The 17,381-nt window shown below is 46.4% G+C and overlaps 2 protein-coding genes across 2 annotated transcripts in view; one reads left to right on the top strand and one right to left on the bottom strand.

The window, feature by feature from the left end:
* The first annotated feature begins 158 nt into the window (after window positions 1-158).
* BORCS7 (BLOC-1 related complex subunit 7) overlaps window positions 159-17,381 on the top strand; it is a 31,480-nt gene continuing 14,257 nt past the window's right edge. The window contains exons 1-2 of the mRNA XM_081074267.1: window positions 159-267; window positions 16,695-16,890. Coding sequence (XP_080930393.1) covers window positions 16,753-16,890 — 138 coding nt within the window. The 5' untranslated portion in view covers window positions 159-267; window positions 16,695-16,752. The remainder of the gene's footprint in view (window positions 268-16,694; window positions 16,891-17,381) is intronic.
* Window positions 3,227-9,247, bottom strand: CYP17A1 (cytochrome P450 family 17 subfamily A member 1). Its single transcript, XM_081074547.1, has 8 exons — window positions 8,838-9,247; window positions 7,267-7,405; window positions 6,819-7,048; window positions 6,084-6,170; window positions 5,477-5,692; window positions 4,994-5,163; window positions 4,314-4,417; window positions 3,227-3,839 (listed from the first exon to the last, which is right to left on the bottom strand). The coding sequence occupies exons 1-8, from the start codon at window positions 9,132-9,134 to the stop codon at window positions 3,556-3,558; spliced, it is 1,527 nt and encodes a 508-aa protein (XP_080930673.1). The 5' UTR covers window positions 9,135-9,247; the 3' UTR covers window positions 3,227-3,555.

Here is a 17,381-nt window from a genome sequence, read left to right as displayed (position 1 = left end):
ACATAGGTCCATGTTTGATGCTCAGCAACACTGAGGTTGGTGGTACTATTTCTATGTACACTTGAGTCACCCATGTTACAGATGAAAAACCTGAGGTTTAAGAAGGCCAAGTAAGTTGCCCGTGAACATTTGGTCTGTAAATGACAACACCAAACTTGCCTCCACAGCCTATCTTCTGTAACTCCCGTTGGTGTGGAAACTCCTGCTCACACAGCCCTTTCTGATTTTCATCCTCTCCAGGGCCTCAGATAATGGGCAGCACAGATGGTAAGTTACTCCCACTTTACAAATGAGAAAACTGGGCTTCAAGAAGCTAGCAATGGGTCTAAGATCCCGGGTGGGGAAACGGGAATCTAGGGACTAGAGCCTGGGTGTCCTCCTCGTCGGGTCCTCTTCCCGCCCTACTCTGTGATTGGGCTCCTGCCCTGCAGAGCTGGGTGTGTATACCTCTGAGTGCGACTGGAGGGAGGTCTTCTCATTTGCTTCAGGTTTTGTGGCCACCAGAGGGCCCACAAGAACATGCACTATCACCCACCCACACTTCATAGCAAGGTTACCAGGGAGGGGGTCCCCTCCCCTCAGAATGAGGGCTCTGGGGACCTGCTCTTCTGAAGAACAGGGAGGCCCATTTCTCCTAGGACGGCCAACTCAGAGCTCATAAGAGCTGATGATTAAATTTTCAGGAATTTCACGCGCTGTAGGAAATGGTATGTACTGTTTATTACCATGATTTACTATCATGGTAAATAGCAGTGCTACTGTGCGTCTCTTCCCAACTCTGGTCAGTGACATCACATCAGTGGCTTGAAATTGGTCATGGTGGGAGTGTTGACGTCATTGTAATCGGCAAACACTACAAATCAGGGCAGTTCCCCACCACCAGCACCACAGAACTGGTTGTTCAATGTTTATTTACCATCCCATCACTGGTTAAGGGCCATCTGAGGCCCACAAGGTGACTGGGGTCTTGGCACGAACCTTCCACTTAGCCTCAGGTCAGGGCCTCCTTGTCCATGAAGACTGGAGTGTATCACCGGACCAATTAGCAAGTATCTGGAGCATTTGACTCCGTTCTTGTACGGCTAGCGCTTGTCAGGTGCTGATGTTCAGGATAAAGAGCATGAGAGGGCTCAGTCTTGAACTCCAGAGATATAGGGGACACCACCCCCTTGGGAACACCACCCCCATTTTAAGCCCAGGCAGGTTCTCTGATGCACGTGAGATTAAGTACCAAGGAACAGAGACTGGGTGCTCAAAGGGGACAGTCATGGTGGGTGGGGAGTCTTGAGATATGTTGTGGAGGAGAGCTTCACTCTGAACTCGGTGGTAGGACTTCGGTCAGTGGGCAAAGGTCTCCCAGGTAGGAGAAGGGCAGTTTGCGCAGGCGTCGAAGATCACGAGGTCATTGACTGAAAGGACACTCAGCTTCGTACGCTCCCTGGCTAGACACCTGAGAACCCTTCCACACTGGCACGGGACAGGTGGGAGAGCATGGCCAGCTTCTCATCCTGCATCATTGAAATCTTGGATTCTGGTCCCAGCCCCCCTGCTAAGTAGCTGTGTGACTTAGGGCAAGTCCCCTCCCCTACACCCCCACTGGCCTTCAGTTTTGTCATCTTCAAAGTGAAAAGTCAGTCTCATTTCCCTGCCATTCAGTGATCTGATTCAATAGTGGGAGAGTAGATGTTTCCAGCCCAGGTACACTCACCCACTGCTTCTATAGGAGACACAGACCTTCTGCTCATTATTTATCTGTCATCAATAGTTCACAAAATGCTTTTCAAATTCTGAGCAAATTTGGAATACTTAACTCCCCCAGCTGGTCCACTGCCCTCTGCTTTGAGCTGCGGGTAGCTTGGCACTAGACCAGCAGCCAGCTGATGCGGGCAGAGGAACCCAGGACAGGGAGGGGTCCAGTCTCCAGTTTAACCCTTTCTCATCAGCTCACTGTAGTGTCCGCATCTCTCCAGGCTGTTTGTGAGGGGGCCTGAGGTCAGCCACAGCTGCCCACAAACTCTACTATGGGCTCCTTAGCAAGGCCCCAGACTCACTGGCCAGTGAAGGCCAGGACTGAGTTGGGGGAAACAGTAGGGAATGGCATACTGCCACTGATGAACAACATTTTTTGAAGGAAGAAGGTACTGCTGTAATGAAAACCTCCTCCTTCCCTCCTTTCAGGGGCTCCCTTGATTTCTTCTCTCTGAAAACTTGCCAGACAGGGTCTCAGCCTGGCCCTGCTGGCCCTTCCAGAACCCTCCTCCAGTCAGCAGGGAAGGACAGGGTTGTTGATGATCTGACCTTGGTCTGGCTGGCGCCAGGGAGCTGGGGTTGGGGCCTCTCTCTAGGTTAAAGGGCAGGGCCAGTTTCTCCTGGGGCATCTTGGGACATCTTTCATTTGCAGACTGGCCAGTGGTCAAGGTTTAAAGATGCTGGTTTCAAGGTACAAAAATGTCTGGGTTCCAGCATTTTTATACTTCCTGGGGTTGGGGTATGTCAGCAGAAGTCTGCTGTGGAAGCCCTTTGCTGGCAGTGTCTACCTCAGGACAGGAGGAGAACAAGGAGATCTGCTGGTCTTTGGAACCAAGACAAGAAGGATGGGTAATGGTGGGCTGTTTGTGGATTACACACATTTCCCCAAAGCCAAACCTTTGTGTCCATGCAGTGATGTTTGTTTGGGTCAAAGCAAACGATCCGTTGCTCTACTTTCAAAATAGAAACCCAATCCACCCACTTCTCGCCATCTCCACTGCTGTCACCAAGGTCTAAGCCACCATTGTCCTGCTCTCCTGGACCAGTGCAACCACCTCCTCCTCCCTGCCCCACCCTCATCCCTCCACAGACAGTCTCCACTCAGCAACTAGGGTGATCTTTTAAAAATACACAGACTTGTCCACTTACATGTTTAAACTCTCCAGTGACTTCCTATCACACCTGGAATAAAAACCTGGATTCCTTCCTGCTAATTGCAAAGTCTCCATTTCAGTTACCTGGCCCTGTCTCCAACCCAATGTCAGGGACCGCTGTCTCCTTCATTTGCTCTACTCTGCTCCAGCCACACTGACCTCTCCCACCTCTATAACTTCTCACATGCTGCTCCCTCAACTTAGGACCCTTTCCCCCAGCTCTTCACACTTTCACCAACCACTAGTTTGCAGTGGCAAGCCCCTACCTGTGCTATTCTCTTCTCAAATCACCATCACCTAGTAAAATTAACTTCACAGTACTTGTGAGTCTCTGAAATGATTATTTATTTGCCACCCTTTGCTAGAAATATCAGCTTCAGGTGACCAGGGAGCTTGAGTGTCCAGGGACAGTGAGTGGCACATAGGAAATGCTCAATAAAATATTTGGTGAAAGAATGAGTGAACAAATTAAAGGAATGAGTTGCACAGGGACCTTTTAAAGAAAAACTTTAGTTTATGCACGTAACTGTCAGGGCTGCAGGGTGGAAAGGGAAGCAGAGTGGGCCACGAGGAAGGAAGAATGACAGGAGAGGGTGGCGTAGAGTAATTCTGTGCTATGGGGCTATACAGGGTGGAGTGCTAGGTATGGCTTCTAGGTGCTACCCTCACCCTGGGCTTCCTTCCAGGCCTGGCGCACCTTAATCTTCACTTTATAAGAGTCAATCAGAAAGACCACATTGGGTTTGCCCTCCAGGGAGGGCAGCTGCCCATCATCCGGGACCTCCAGGTCGAACCTTTGCAGCATCCAGGACATGAAGAGGAAGAGCGTCTGGCGGGCCAGGTTCTCACCTACGCAGGAGCGAGGTCCTGCTCCAAAGGGCAAGTAGCTTAACGATGGCGAGATGAGCTGGCTTCCTGTGGGGTCGAGGAAGCGCTCTGTGGACATAGAGAGGCATCAGGCAGGGGCCAGGGTCAGAGTAAGGAGAGGAGTGCCTCTGCCCTGACTGAGGAGCCCCCGTCTGAGGCGGTGGACCACCTTACGGGGGGAACCCTAGCCTAAGGAGAGATACGGCCTTGCTCTCAGGTAACCGTTAATAATACCAAGGAAATGAAATATTCAGGAAGGATAGAAAGGAAGCAGGATCAACAGAGGAAAATGCCACCATCCAAGGGGAGAAAGACATAGGCCTAGAAGGCTTCTTAGAGGAGGGGATTTGCAGTTGGTGAAAGGAGAGAGGAATCCCAGTTGTGAAAAGTTTGTGTAAGTCTAGGGTAGGAAGAGGGTATCAACAGGTCCATGCAGTTTGAGCCAGGAGTTTTCTAGTTGCCAGATTGGCAGAGGGGAGGTGGTGCTGGAGCAGTGGAGCACAGAGAACAGGCTACGGGGAGCAGGACAGAACACGTACTCACCTGGCATGAACTGGTCGGGCCGGTGCCACTCCTTCTCATTGTGATGCAGTGCCCACAAATTGATGATAACATTTGTGCCCTTGTCAATGGCAAACTCGCCGATACTGCTCCAGAGAGGGAGAGGAAAAGGAGGTCTGGAATAGTCCTCCCCTGCCTGCTCGGCCCTAAGCCTCCACAGCCCCCGACCTGGGGAAAAGAGCCCTGTACTCCCTCACGCCCACTCCCTCATCTTTTCCTCTGCTTCTGCCGATTTACCTAATATGAATCCAGCCCTCTCTTCCTGACAAGCTCTTAAGTATCACCACTTTTGTACACAGACATTCGTATCTATCAGGACATGTGGGTACGCATTTTGAGCTGGTGTAATGTGTGTGAGTTGTGGCTATTGCACTGGGTAGGAGCACAGAGCACTAGTCTTTCATCCCCGGCCACATGTCACCAGGACAGCAGGCAACTTCTGAGGGAGGTCAGGCAGACCTGTGGATTAGTCATTGGCTGTTACTGGGTGGTGGATACATGGATCAAAAGGGTCATGGGTAGGATGATTGACAGTCAAATGGTTGCCTATAGGTTGACCAGTAAGCTGGGGAGGTGGGGGAGTAGAGAAGGGACCATGTGAGCTGCAAGCAGTGTTGAATAATGCATCACAGGGCTGGAGGTTAGCGGGAGGGAAGGCATACCTAGAGTCAACGACAGCCTTGTGGGGGATGAGCGTAGGGGCCACAGGCCGAATGCGAAGCACCTCTCGGATGGTGGCCTCCAGCAGGACGAGGTGGTTCCGGTCACTGATAGTCGGTGTGCGGCTGAAACCTACATTCTGGTCAATCTCCTCCTGGATCTTCTTCTGCAACTGGGGGCCAGAGAAGGGTGGATGCGACCAGAGTACTTAAGTCCAGGAGGAGCATAGGCTTAGAGGAGAATCCTATTGTCACATCTAGAAGAGCTGGGCCACACCCTTCTCGGTGGTGGCTCTGTAGCCTAAGCTTTCCTTCCAGACGATGGGGCAGCTCCGTGCTAGGGCCTAGCCAACTACTGCTTGGATAGGGCAGTCCAGTCATCCTGCACAAAAGGCCTGGGCGTCTTGCCTCTCCCTGTCTGGAGCTAGAGGTGAGTCTCACTGGGGTCAGTACTAGTTGGGAAGACGAGAGGAAGGAGAGGCCCACCTGAGGATTGTGCAGCAGGAAGGCCGTCGTCCACTTCACCACAGAGGTGGTGGTCTCCAGACCAGCCCCGAAGATGTCCCCGATGGTAGCCAGGATGTGACGATCTGAAAGCAGCTCTGAATTCTGGTTGGGGCCAGCATTGTTATTGTCTAAGTTAATCTTGGCTTGGATCATTATGTCTATCATGTTCGTGATAGAGTTGCTGCTGAAATTCTCCTGGGTGGGTAAGGTTGGGAAACAGTGATAAGGAAGGAGCCTCATTTGCAACACCCTGCCATACTTCCATCCCAGACTGGAGATACAAAGGCTTCTCTCACTCGGAAGTGAGGGAGAGGAGTGAGTCTAGCCAGGACCTATGAGCTTGTGGAGGTGAGGCAGCACGAGGTCCTCTTTAAATTTTGGGGGTGGATAGGTCCCTTCTAGGATCCTCTTCAATTCCTCACTTCCCCAACCCTATTCATTAGTTAAGTCAGTTTTTATTGAGCACCTATTATGTGCCAGGCTCTCTGTTAGGTGCTAGAGATCCTACAGTATCCAAAATGGACCCTAACCCTGCTCTCATGACACTTTCAACCTAACTCATGATCTCCTCTGCACCATGACCTACCTTGTGTTTTTCATAGATTGTATTCAGCAAATCATTTCGCATTTTAACACAATCCCTCATGTTTTCCAGGGTTTTGTTAGGGAAAATCTGGAAAGTAGAAAGAAATATCAAATTCATTCCTCTTCCAGTTTGCTTCTACAGCTACCAGAATCCCTCCTGGAGACAGATCCTGGCCTTTTGTCTCTGGAGGGTTCCCACTCCAACCCCAACCTTCAGCCAAAATGGGACCATCAATGATAACTAGGACAATTCCAAACAAGGGAGAAGGGAGTGGTCTTCACTTCCCACTCCCCATTCAATCAAACATCAAGCACTGCTTGAGGATTACTTAGGAGACTCTGCTGTGTGCCCAGTTCTTGAGAGTAAGATAGACTTGAGTTGAAGCCTCGGGCAAGTCCCTGAACTTCTCAAAGCCTGTATTCTCATCAGTATGGGGACAATAACACCTTCCTCCCAGGGGAATGCCATGATTCATGCATGTGGAGTGCTCAATACTGGCACATGGCAAGTAGTAAATAAACAAGAGCTGTTATCATGAGTATGAAATGCATAACTAAAAAGCAAAACCTATTTACGTAGAGAAGCATGAAGTTTTAAGGTTCAGAGCAGGCAGAGGTCAATGTGGCTGTGGTGGTCAGGAAAAGGTGGGTCTGGAGCTGGGCAGTAAGCAAGAAGAATTGGGGACACTGTCAGGGTCTGCTGGGATCTGAAGCAGGGGCCTGGTCACATCCTCACCTTCAACTTGGGGAATATGTCTACCACAGTGTTTTTGCCCAGAGAATCCATGATGCCTTCATTGTATTTCTGGATGATCTTCAGCACAGGGTGCCCTTTCTTGTAAGAGATGTTGAAGCAGATCAAGCAGATTATGTTGGTCACCGCCAGGAAGAGAGGCAAGGACAAATCTATGGACTGTCCATTCTGGGTGGCCAGGAAATCACAAAATGAACTGATTTCCTGACAGACTGAGGGGAGAGAGAGGAACATGAGGCTGGGGGATTCATTAAGCAGCTCCTTCACCCCCTCTCAGTTCCATCTCAGCCAGGGACAGATAGCAGATAGCCACTAGATGGCAGCAGTAGCCAAGAAAACACTGTCGAATAGACTGGGCCATCCATAACCCTCGTCCCCTCCCCAACCCTTCTTCTCCCCCCAGAACCCCAGGGGCCAGCCTGGCACTTACTGATGTTCTCTAGCTTTCGGTTGCCATCCTTGAACAGGGCAAAGGTGGCCATGACCAGCTTCCGATGCAGCTGCCAGGCGGCACCGTGGTCGGCAAAGGCAACACCTCTTTGGTTGTCTGACAGGATGTCTAGAGTAGTCTTTGGAGAGCAGGAAAGGAATCAGAGAACATCCACCCACCCTTGCCCTGGGCTTCCTACCTCCCGCTCCGCATTCCAGAGAGAGAAGGAAGCTACCCACCACGCAGCCCCATGTGGGGTATCCCTGTTCTACACCACCATGACTGTAAGGCCTTGTAGGGGTAGGGCAGGGCCTAAGTCCCCTCCTCTCCCAATTCCATCAGTGAGACAGAGGAGAAAGAAAGAACCCTGAATTAGAATGCAGGGGTTCTTGGGTGCAGTTCAATGACAGGGTGATCTCTGAGCCTCTCATTTCTCATGTTTCTGACCAGGGGAGGGCTGCTGTTGAAGATATAAATGTTCTGAATTGTACCAGTCCTGGGGGCAGGAACAGGGGTGGGGCTTGTAGAGACTGAGCACTGCCCAGACCTCTGCCTTTCCCTGGCCCTCCAGGGAACGTTAAAGCCATAGCAGCTCATCTCCTTTTTGTTTGCCCTTCCATTGCAAGGCTATGTACCCACCACAGGGCCACATCTGGAGAGTACAGATGTCTTGTCCACCCAGTCTGAACTTGGGCCAAGCCACTTCTTCCCAAAGGCATCCCAAAAAGCATAAGGGTCCAAAAGCTTCCCGTTCTCTCCCCTGACCCACAAGCCCCAGCTGACTAGCCTCTTCCTTCCTCTTCGCACAGGAAAGAAGAGCTCAGTAGTGTCGGGAGGGAGGTAGTTGGCCAGCAAATCTGGCTGACTGGTCCAAGGAAGAACAAAGATGAGTGGCTGGGGGACCCTTCCTGGGGTGTTTAGGGGAGTACTCAGCAGCGGGGCGCTGGGATGGAGTGTTAGCAGTGTTCCTGGATGGTTAGGTCCCCCACTTTCCCCAGGAGCGCCACCAAAACGTCAGTAGGATGGGTCATCATTGTCCTTGAAATACTCCCATAAGCCAGAGCTTCTGGGGACAGCTCCACAGAAACAGCAACCCCAGCCCTGCCAGAGCCAGGCTACTCGTGCCTGCAGTTTCCATAGAGAACAGGAATTACTAGCCCCATCTTTCACAGGAGGAGTAACATCCATAAAACTATTGAGCACTTGCTACGGTGGACACTAGGCTAAGATCTTTCTACGCACTATTTTCATTAATTGGGAAAGTCTAGGCTGAGAGAGATCATAATCCAGTTCAGGGGTGAGGGTTCCCTGACCCCCTCAGTCCGCTGCTCTTACCCCACTTCACCTCTGGAGCAGCCCAGAAAATGAAGTCTCCCTTTCATTCTTCTTGCCTAGTTTAGAGGCTAGGTGGGGCCGTGAGGGGTCCCTCTCCACCCTTACCCCTGCTAGTCTGTTTTTTGGAAGAATTACATGTTGTTGGAGCTGGAAGGGTCATTCCAGGCATGGTCTTGGCCAAAGAATGAAGAACCTCTGGGGCTAGTGAGAGAGAAGGCATGATGGGCACTGCTTACCACTTGGGGCCGTCCGGAGAACTCCTTGCCCTTCTTGATGAGCACCTCCTTTGCCAGCTGGTGGTGGCCAATCATCACTGTAGTCTTGCTACCCATACGAAAGGAATAGATGGGGCCATATTTTTCCTGCAGCTTGAAGAAGTTCACATGCGGATGGCCATGTCTGGGGAGGAATGGCAGGCTGCCCACCAAGGGCAGGGACGGGAGGTTCTTGGGGTACTTGGCACCAGGGCACTTTACCTTGGGCCAAAAGAAATAGGCTAGGGTGAGCAGCAAGAGAGCCAAGAGTTCCCACATGGTGGCTGGGTGCCGGAGGCAGGACGGACAGCTGGGGAGTAGAAGAGCTGCAGCCACTCTAAGGCTCAAAGAGGTCTTTTTAAGGGCTGCCCTGATCTTTACCTTGAGTTTGTGTTATCTCTTGCCTTGTGGAAGTTTATCCTGGAGTACAGCCAGGCCTGAGCCCTCTCCCAGAATGGGGAAATAAAGGGGGAGTGGAGGCCTCTTCAAGGGCTGGCCCAACTCCAGGGCAAACCCCTAAGGGAGGGGCGAGGTAAGGGGAGGACAGCTTGTCTCCCTCCTTGTCCCCAGAGTGCACCAGAAGCAAATGGTATCTGGGTCAGGAATCAGGTTTCGGACATTCTATGCTGTAAAATCGAAATCAATGGATAGATGATTGTCAGGGAGGCTACAACCAGCAGGGACTGTCAAAGATATTTTATCTAGTCTTATTATGTAACAGCTGAGAAAGTGAGGCCTTACATGGTTCGGCTTGTATAAGGTTACACAAGATAGTGAGAGCAAGCACCCAGGGATCATGCTTTGCTGCTCCTTCCAGAGGCCGTGAAACCCCAGGGTTGAGAGCATGGGCCTTAGAGTTAAATAGGTTTGGGTTTAAATCCTAGCTTGACCACTTTCTAGCTATATGATGTTTTTAAAACATTGGTTTTATTATGTTAAAGTATACATGCCATAAAATTTACCATTTCAACCATTTTGAAGTAGCCAATTAAGTAACATTAAATAAACTCATAAGGTCATACAACTATCACCGCTATATGCTTTCCAAACTTTTCATCATAATTTGCTTCTCTATGGGAAGAAGAATTAGGAAGCTGCGGGTGGTGGTGGAAGATTGTATAGATGTTGACGTAAACCAAACCAGCTCCATCTTTATATCCCCGAGTTTTCATGCCATTTGACCCACCTTAACGTCCTTAGCAAAGCATACCAAAGCCTTCTAGTTGATGATTACCTGTGTTCCTTAAAATGTAGCCATAAATATTTTTGTTAGTAATGGTTGACATGGCATGACTGAGATAAATACCAAATTGGCCCTTGTATCGATTATAAACAATCACCTTTCACAAGACCACCGAGTGGTATGGCCCTGGGCACGTACTGCATTCTTTGTCTTGTCAATCATGAGTACCTGGGCTATACCATTAAAAAAGTATGATAACAGGGGTCCGTTAGCAGAGAATAATTTGTGCAGAACTGCTGGTCATCTATCTACTCCGACCCTACATTCTTGTAAGTAAACAGTAAATTCTTTTATATTCTATGGAGTTGCCTGCTTTGTTTGTCAGTCTTAAGATGCCTTCTCATTACAGTGACCATTATATCTTTGCCCCACTGTTGGACAAGACTTTTCAGTGTATACCCTTTTGTACCTTTAAAAAAATTTGAATCATGTGAATGCATTACCCATTTCAAAGCTGAGTTAAAAATTAAAGAAAAAAGGAAAAGAGGAACAGAGATAGAATATTTTTTAACTGACTGTATTAAATAATATATTTTTTAAAAATCGACCCCTCCACCTATGTCCTGGACCCTGTTCCCTCATAGGTCACACAGATTCTTCTTTCTTTCATCATTTTCCTCCTGCATCTTCAACTCATCCTCTCTATTGTCTTTTTCTCCTCTGCTGACAAATACGCACAAGACTTTTATCCCAAATGAAATTAAAAAATCCTCTACTGATGCTACATTCCCCTGTAATTTTCCTTTAATTTCTCTCCTTCCCCTTTCTTTCTTTTATTTTTTTAGTGTGTTCTTTTAGTGGTGCTTTTTTTTTTTTTTTTTTAAAGATTTTTATTGGGGAAGAAGAACAGGACTTTTTATTGGGGAACAGTGTGTACTTCCAGGACTTTTTCCAAGTCAAGTTGCTGTCCTTTCAGTCTTAGTTGTGAAGGGTGCCATTCAGCTTCAAGTTGTCCTTTCAATCTTAGTTGTGGAGGGTGCAGCTCAGCTCCAGGTCCAGTTGCGGTTGCTAGTTGCAGGGGACACAGTCCACCATCCCTTGCGGGAGTTGATTAGTTGAACCGGCAACCTTGTGGTTGAGAGGCCAGTCTGGCAACCTTGTGGTTGAGAGCCCACTGGACCATGTGGGAATTGAACCGGCAGCCTTCAGAGTTAGTTGCATGAACCTCCAACCGCCTGGGCCACCCGGCCGGCCCTCTCCTTCCCTTTTCAATCAGACTTCTTAGTAAAATAATATATAATAGACACTTGTGTCTCTATCTTATTCTTCATTCATTGTACACTTGTTGCAGTTTGGCCTCTGATCCCACCAAACAATTGGTACTTCTGTTAAAAACATCAGCAATGACCTTCATATTGCCAAATCCACTAGATGTTTTTCAGACCTCCTGTTATAAAAATTGTCCATTAGCATTATTGATTATTTTCACCTCCTTTAAACACTGTAATGTGAAGTATCATGCAGCTCTGGATTCTTTGTAATTCTTTTGTTCCTCCTCTTGTTCCCACTGTCATATTTTGTATGTCAAATCTGTCCTTGGCTCTTCTCCATCTACATTCTCCCTGGCTGATCTCACCCCTCTCAAGGTCTTAACTATCACCAATATTCAACCTTTAATAAATAGGTACTGCTCTTCACTCTCATAGAGTTTAGAAATGGATGACTCTTATACTAGAGATGTCAACCATTGCCTCCTACATTCATCTGACTTCACCCACAGTTTATGCAGTTGTGTCTTGTGACCCTGATTGGATTAGGAGAATATGGCCCAATGGGAATAAATTCTCAGACTGAGTTAAACGAGTCAAATTCTCTTTGTTGAGATCTTGACCCTGCACCATTGGTGATGTAAGAGTCCTACTCACAACTCAGTCTGGCTGTACATTTCACTTTCATCCTTGGGTGTCAGTGATACATCTATCATCTGATTACTGAAAAATCTTAGTTTATTAAAGAAAGTTGTATTTTAATTAACTTATAAAAAAATAAAGCTACCATTTCAAAATAAAAATAAAAATTCCCAAATGTGTATGATTGCATTTTGTCACCTTCGCTGGTTTGATCCTTTGGGTCTTATTTTTGATTTTGACTTGTTGGGTGAGACCAGAGCAGCATTGACTCTAGCACTAATTTTGCCTCGCTACTAAGACAAAAATGCTTCTGAGTACTCTTAAGCAATGACCCACAAATTAGTAAGTTGTCCACTCTGGTTGATGGGAACCGGAAGGACTGTGAGCCTTGTGGGAGCAAGAAACATTGTTTCTGTTAATTTTTCAGGTGGTTCTTTCACTGGCCTCCAGTAGTTTTCCCACATGAATGCCCTTACTGGGACTCAGTTAAAGATTCAAAGGTATCCACCACTCTGCAGATGTCCAAAGTTTCTTTGTAAAGCTCTCTCCACTGTCCTTTGAGCTGTAGAATCCTCGACCTCCCCAGATTCCCAGGCTTGTCTCCTCCACCAGGCTCTGCTTATATTTTCCTTCCCTGTGCCATAGCTTAGAAACTTTGTTCAGACAGTAAGCTGGAGAAATCTTTGCACTCATCTCATTTGTTTCCCACTCCCCAGAGATCATTGGCCTTTATTGTCTGATGTCCAATGTCTTTAAAAAACTGTTATTTCATATATTTTATCTGCTTTTTTACATAGTTGGTTTCACATGTGAGGGTAAATCCAATTCTTGTTACTCCATCTTAGCCAGAAAGCAGAAGTCTTCTCAGAACATAAAGATATTTTTAGTAATTACATTTATCCAAGTAAGTTTCATGGATGCTTTTTCTGAGCTTCCAGCCAAAATTAAGCATCATTGCAGTTGCCCTGACCCAGATAATTAGTGTTCATTAGCTACAAATCTACTGGATCTAATCAACATTTACATACTACTTCAATCCACAAGGTCAGAATATTCATTCTTCTCAAGCTCACATGAACATTCACCAAGATAGACTATGTTCTGGGCCATACAACACACCTCAACTTAGTCAGTCTCAGGTCCAACAGGCATAATCCATTAACCCTCAAGGGCCAGCTTGAAGACTAGTCATGCCTATGACTCTATCCATTTCCTGTGGAGCACATTCAAAAGAAACAAGATAATCCTGGAAAAAGCAAAAACCTTTTAAACTTAACTTTATATAGAGAGACAAACAACAGCAAAGGCAAGGCAAGCTGCAGGAGAATAATATTTTTGCACGTTAATTGCAAAAATATTTATCAAACAATATGCCACCAAATAAAAGGTCTAATAACCTTATACAAAGACATAAAATGAATAACTAAATGGCACATCTCCAAACCCAAAAGTCTTAGGCCTAATTATACAAAGACCTGAGTCTAAAGACCTTATACAAAGATCTATTTGGTTACATGTCATTGGATAACACAATAAACTTAGCAACAGGAGCTCAATGAAAGTAGTTAGCATTCAAATTCTTCTTGAGACCAACTTATTTGTCATGTGATCTGAAGGACAGATAGAGGGTGGGCACAAGGGGTCCAGTGATTGTAGCTGTTGATTTGGAGTCTGGGGAAATGCTGCCAAGTGAGGGTCTTCAAAATGATCTTGGTGCAACGTCTAGAACTGTCAAAAGGTGATAAGAATACAATTCAACATATGAAATAAAAAGACAACATTGAATTTATTGAGAGCAGGCAGTCCCTCAATAGAGAGAGTAGACTGCTGATCACAACAGAGTTTTTGGGAAGCATTGACTTCAGGGATTGATGGATGTCAGCAGGCTGAAAACATCTGTAGATGTGACATTATGATTGTTGATTGAGTGGAACTCTGAGGGATGATTATTGTTATGAATCTGTACCTGAATGACTGACTTTCAGAAGTGTTTGGTGGGGCAAATGTGTAATGGCCACTGTAATGAGAGGGCATCTTAAGACTGACAAACAAAGCAGGCAATTCCATAGACTATAAAAGAATTTATTATTTACTTACAGGAATGTAGGGTCGGAGCAGACAGATGACCCAGCAGTTCTGCACAAATTATTCTTTGCTAACAGACCCCTTTTATAGTACTTTTTAAATGGTATAACCCAGGTACTCATAACTCACAAGACAAAGAACACAGTATGTACCAAGGGTCATACCACTCGGTGGTCTTGTGAAAAGTGATTGTTTATAATCGATATTATGACTAAATTGGTATTTATCTCAGTTGTCATGCCATGTCAGCCATTACTAACAAAAATATTTATGGCTACATTTTAAGGAACACAGATAATCATCAACTAGAAGGCTTTGGTATGCTTTGCTAAGGACGTTAAGGTTGGTCAAAGGTCACAGCATGCAAACTCAGAGATACAAAGATGGAGTTGGTTTTGTTTATATCAACATCTATACAAGAAGTGAGGAGCAGATCCTGATTAATTGGTTTGTAAAAGGGATTCACTGAGGTGAATTGTCATTGGTTGAACACATTTCAAACAAGTTCGGGTGGTATATTAGTTTCTATTGCTGTATAATATTACCACAGACTTGGCTGATTAAAACAAAATGCATTTGCTATTTTATAGTTTATGTGGGTCAGGAATCAAGTAAAGCTTTTCTGGGTCATGTACTTAGGGTCTCACAAAGCTGCAACCAAGGTGTGCACCAGGGCCAGGGTCTCACCTGGGGGTTTGACAGGGGAAGGATATGCTTCCCCACTTGCCTGGTTGTTGGTAGCATTCATATCCCTTTGGTTATTTGACTGTGAACTTCATTGTTTTGCTGGCTGTCAGCTGGAGGTTCAGCCCTCAGTGAATAGATGGTGCTTGCAGGTCCTTGCCATGTGGAGTTCTCCAACATGGCCACTTGCTTCCTCAGAGCAAGGGAGTGACTCCAGCAAGGTGTGCCTTACAATAATATGTAATGTAATCACATAATCATGTACACATAATAATCTATCTCCCATCACCTATGCATATAGTATTGGTTAGAAGCAAGTCACAGGTTCTTCCCACAAGTAAGAGAAGGGGACCACCCAAGGGCATGAAAACCAGGAGATGGGAATCGTGGAAGCCAGCTGTCAGTGGACGGCCTGTCTACCACAGGTGACTACTTGTTACCATGGCTGTAGAACGATCAATCTTTTCCAAAGTTTATGGGTGTGCAGCAACTGGAGTCTACCATACCACTGTTGGGAATGTAAAATGGTAAACTCTGGGAAATGGTTTGGCAGTTTCTTAAAAAGTTAAACATCTACCATGTGACCCAGCCACTCCATTCCTAGATATTACCTAAGATAAATGGAAACAACGCTTACAAAGATTTGTATATAAATGTTCATAGCAGTTTTATTCATAATAGCCCCCAAGTGGAAACAATCCAAATGTCCATCCACCAATAGGTGAGTGCATAAACAAAATGAGGGCTAGTCAAACAATGGAATATTTCTCATCAATAAAAAGGAATAGACTAATGACACACACAACCATGTGGATGACTCTCAAAATCACGGCGAGAGAAAGAAGCCACACACACACAAAGTACTTCTTGTATGATTCCATTTATATAACGTCATAGAAATGCAAATTCGTCTATAGTGCAAGAAAGCAGATCAGTTGTCTGGAGTGAAGGACAAATGGACTACGAAGGCGCACTCGAAAACTTCTGGGGGTGATGAAAATGTTCTGTATCTTCATAGTGTGTGGGGTTCACAGATGTTCTACATCTGCCACACTCAACAAATCGTACACTTTAAAAGAATGGAGCCATGGCACATAAATTATACCGTACTAAAATCGATTGAAAACAAGAGTGAAAGGATCAACAGATATGAATACAGACACCTGGAAGAGAAAATGATGTTGATACTGAGTACAGGTGGTTTTAAACAAAATTTGCACTATGCCAACCTCACTTGTGTATTAGCTAAAAAAGAAAGAGAGCTACATGAAACATTTCAGATGCTATTTTCCAAGGTGATCATCAGTTTGCTTTTAATGAAACAAAGAGTTCATTTATTATCATTAAAAGTTACTGGTGGTGTTGAGAATTTTTTACATTTATTGGCCCTTTGCTTTTTTAAAAAATTGCCTGTTTGTAAACGTCGCCAATTTTTTTTTTTTACTGCGTTGTTCTTCCTCGTTCCTGTTTACACGCCTCAACAGCCTCGGTGCTCCTTGGAGACGAGGGCTGTGTCTCATGTTTTTTCTCTCTCTTTAGCTCAGCACAGTGTTTGGTATCTTGTGAATGAAATGTTTGTTAAAATGGGGCTGAATCAGTTGAATTCATTCACATTACCCTTTGGAGACTTTTTAGCATTATTATTTCTATTTTATAGCTGAGGAACACAAGACGCCGAAGTTGGGTAATCTGCAGTTGCACAACTAAATGGCAGAATTGGGATGGTAATCCAGGCCTTCAGATTTTAAACCATGTATTTACTGAAATTGTCCTCCGTCCCTTCCACAGATGTCTGCCTGGGGCCATGTCTTCCTTAGGGTATCAAATGAGTATTTTTAATGTATTTAAATTTAGTCAAGATGAACCTCCGCAGGCGCATGAGTCCCTCCCTTTACCTCCCTTTTCCCATGGTAGAAAAACAAAACAAAACAAACACAACAAAACAAAACTCATTTTTTTTTTCCTTCCGATGTGCAGGTCTTTTGGCCCTGGCGAGTCGCCGTCGCCCGTGCGGAGGCGTTCACTAGTTGAGGTGATGGCGACTGGGACGCCGGATTCGCAAGCGCGATTCGGTCAGTCCGTGAAGGGGCTTCTCACGGAGAAGGTGAACACCTGCGGTACTGACGTGATCGCGCTCACTAAGCAGGTGCTGAAGGGCTCCCGGAGCTCTGAGGTGAGCTGGAAGTACAGTCTCCGGGCCTCATACCCCGGGGCACGCCGAGTCTCTCATAGGTGTGGGACGGGGTTCGCGTTGCATTTTGGGAGTTGTAGGCCGTGAACCGTTTGCGGAGGGCAAGTGTTGCATTCTGGGATGTATAGTCTCTGGGACCACTAGCGGTGTAGCAGGGGAAAGAAACGAGATGATGCGAATCTGTGTTTTAAAGCGGAGATTGCTGCAGGACGACGGATGAGGTAGTGGTCCTGACCAGTTCCTCGTTTGTTTCTCGGGGTTGTCTGTAGTGAAGATCTGTTCCTTGCGGTCCCCAAACTCATGGTTTTGTCCTCAACATCCCAGATTTCTTTCGTACATTTGTGCATCATCTGTTTATGAATTTATTCTTTTCTGGTTTGTCTTTCTGGGCACATTCATGGTTTTCTCTTACTTCTTTGCCCTGATTTTCCCCTCAGCAGGCTGGTTCCATGTTGGAATTATTTGATGCCCTG

This window comes from Rhinolophus hipposideros, assembly GCF_964194185.1.
Source record: "Rhinolophus hipposideros genome assembly, chromosome: 15".
In the NCBI taxonomy this organism is placed as follows: domain Eukaryota; kingdom Metazoa; phylum Chordata; class Mammalia; order Chiroptera; family Rhinolophidae; genus Rhinolophus; species Rhinolophus hipposideros.
Note: the sequence above shows the minus strand (reverse complement) of the source record. Positions and strands in the feature narration are given on the sequence as shown.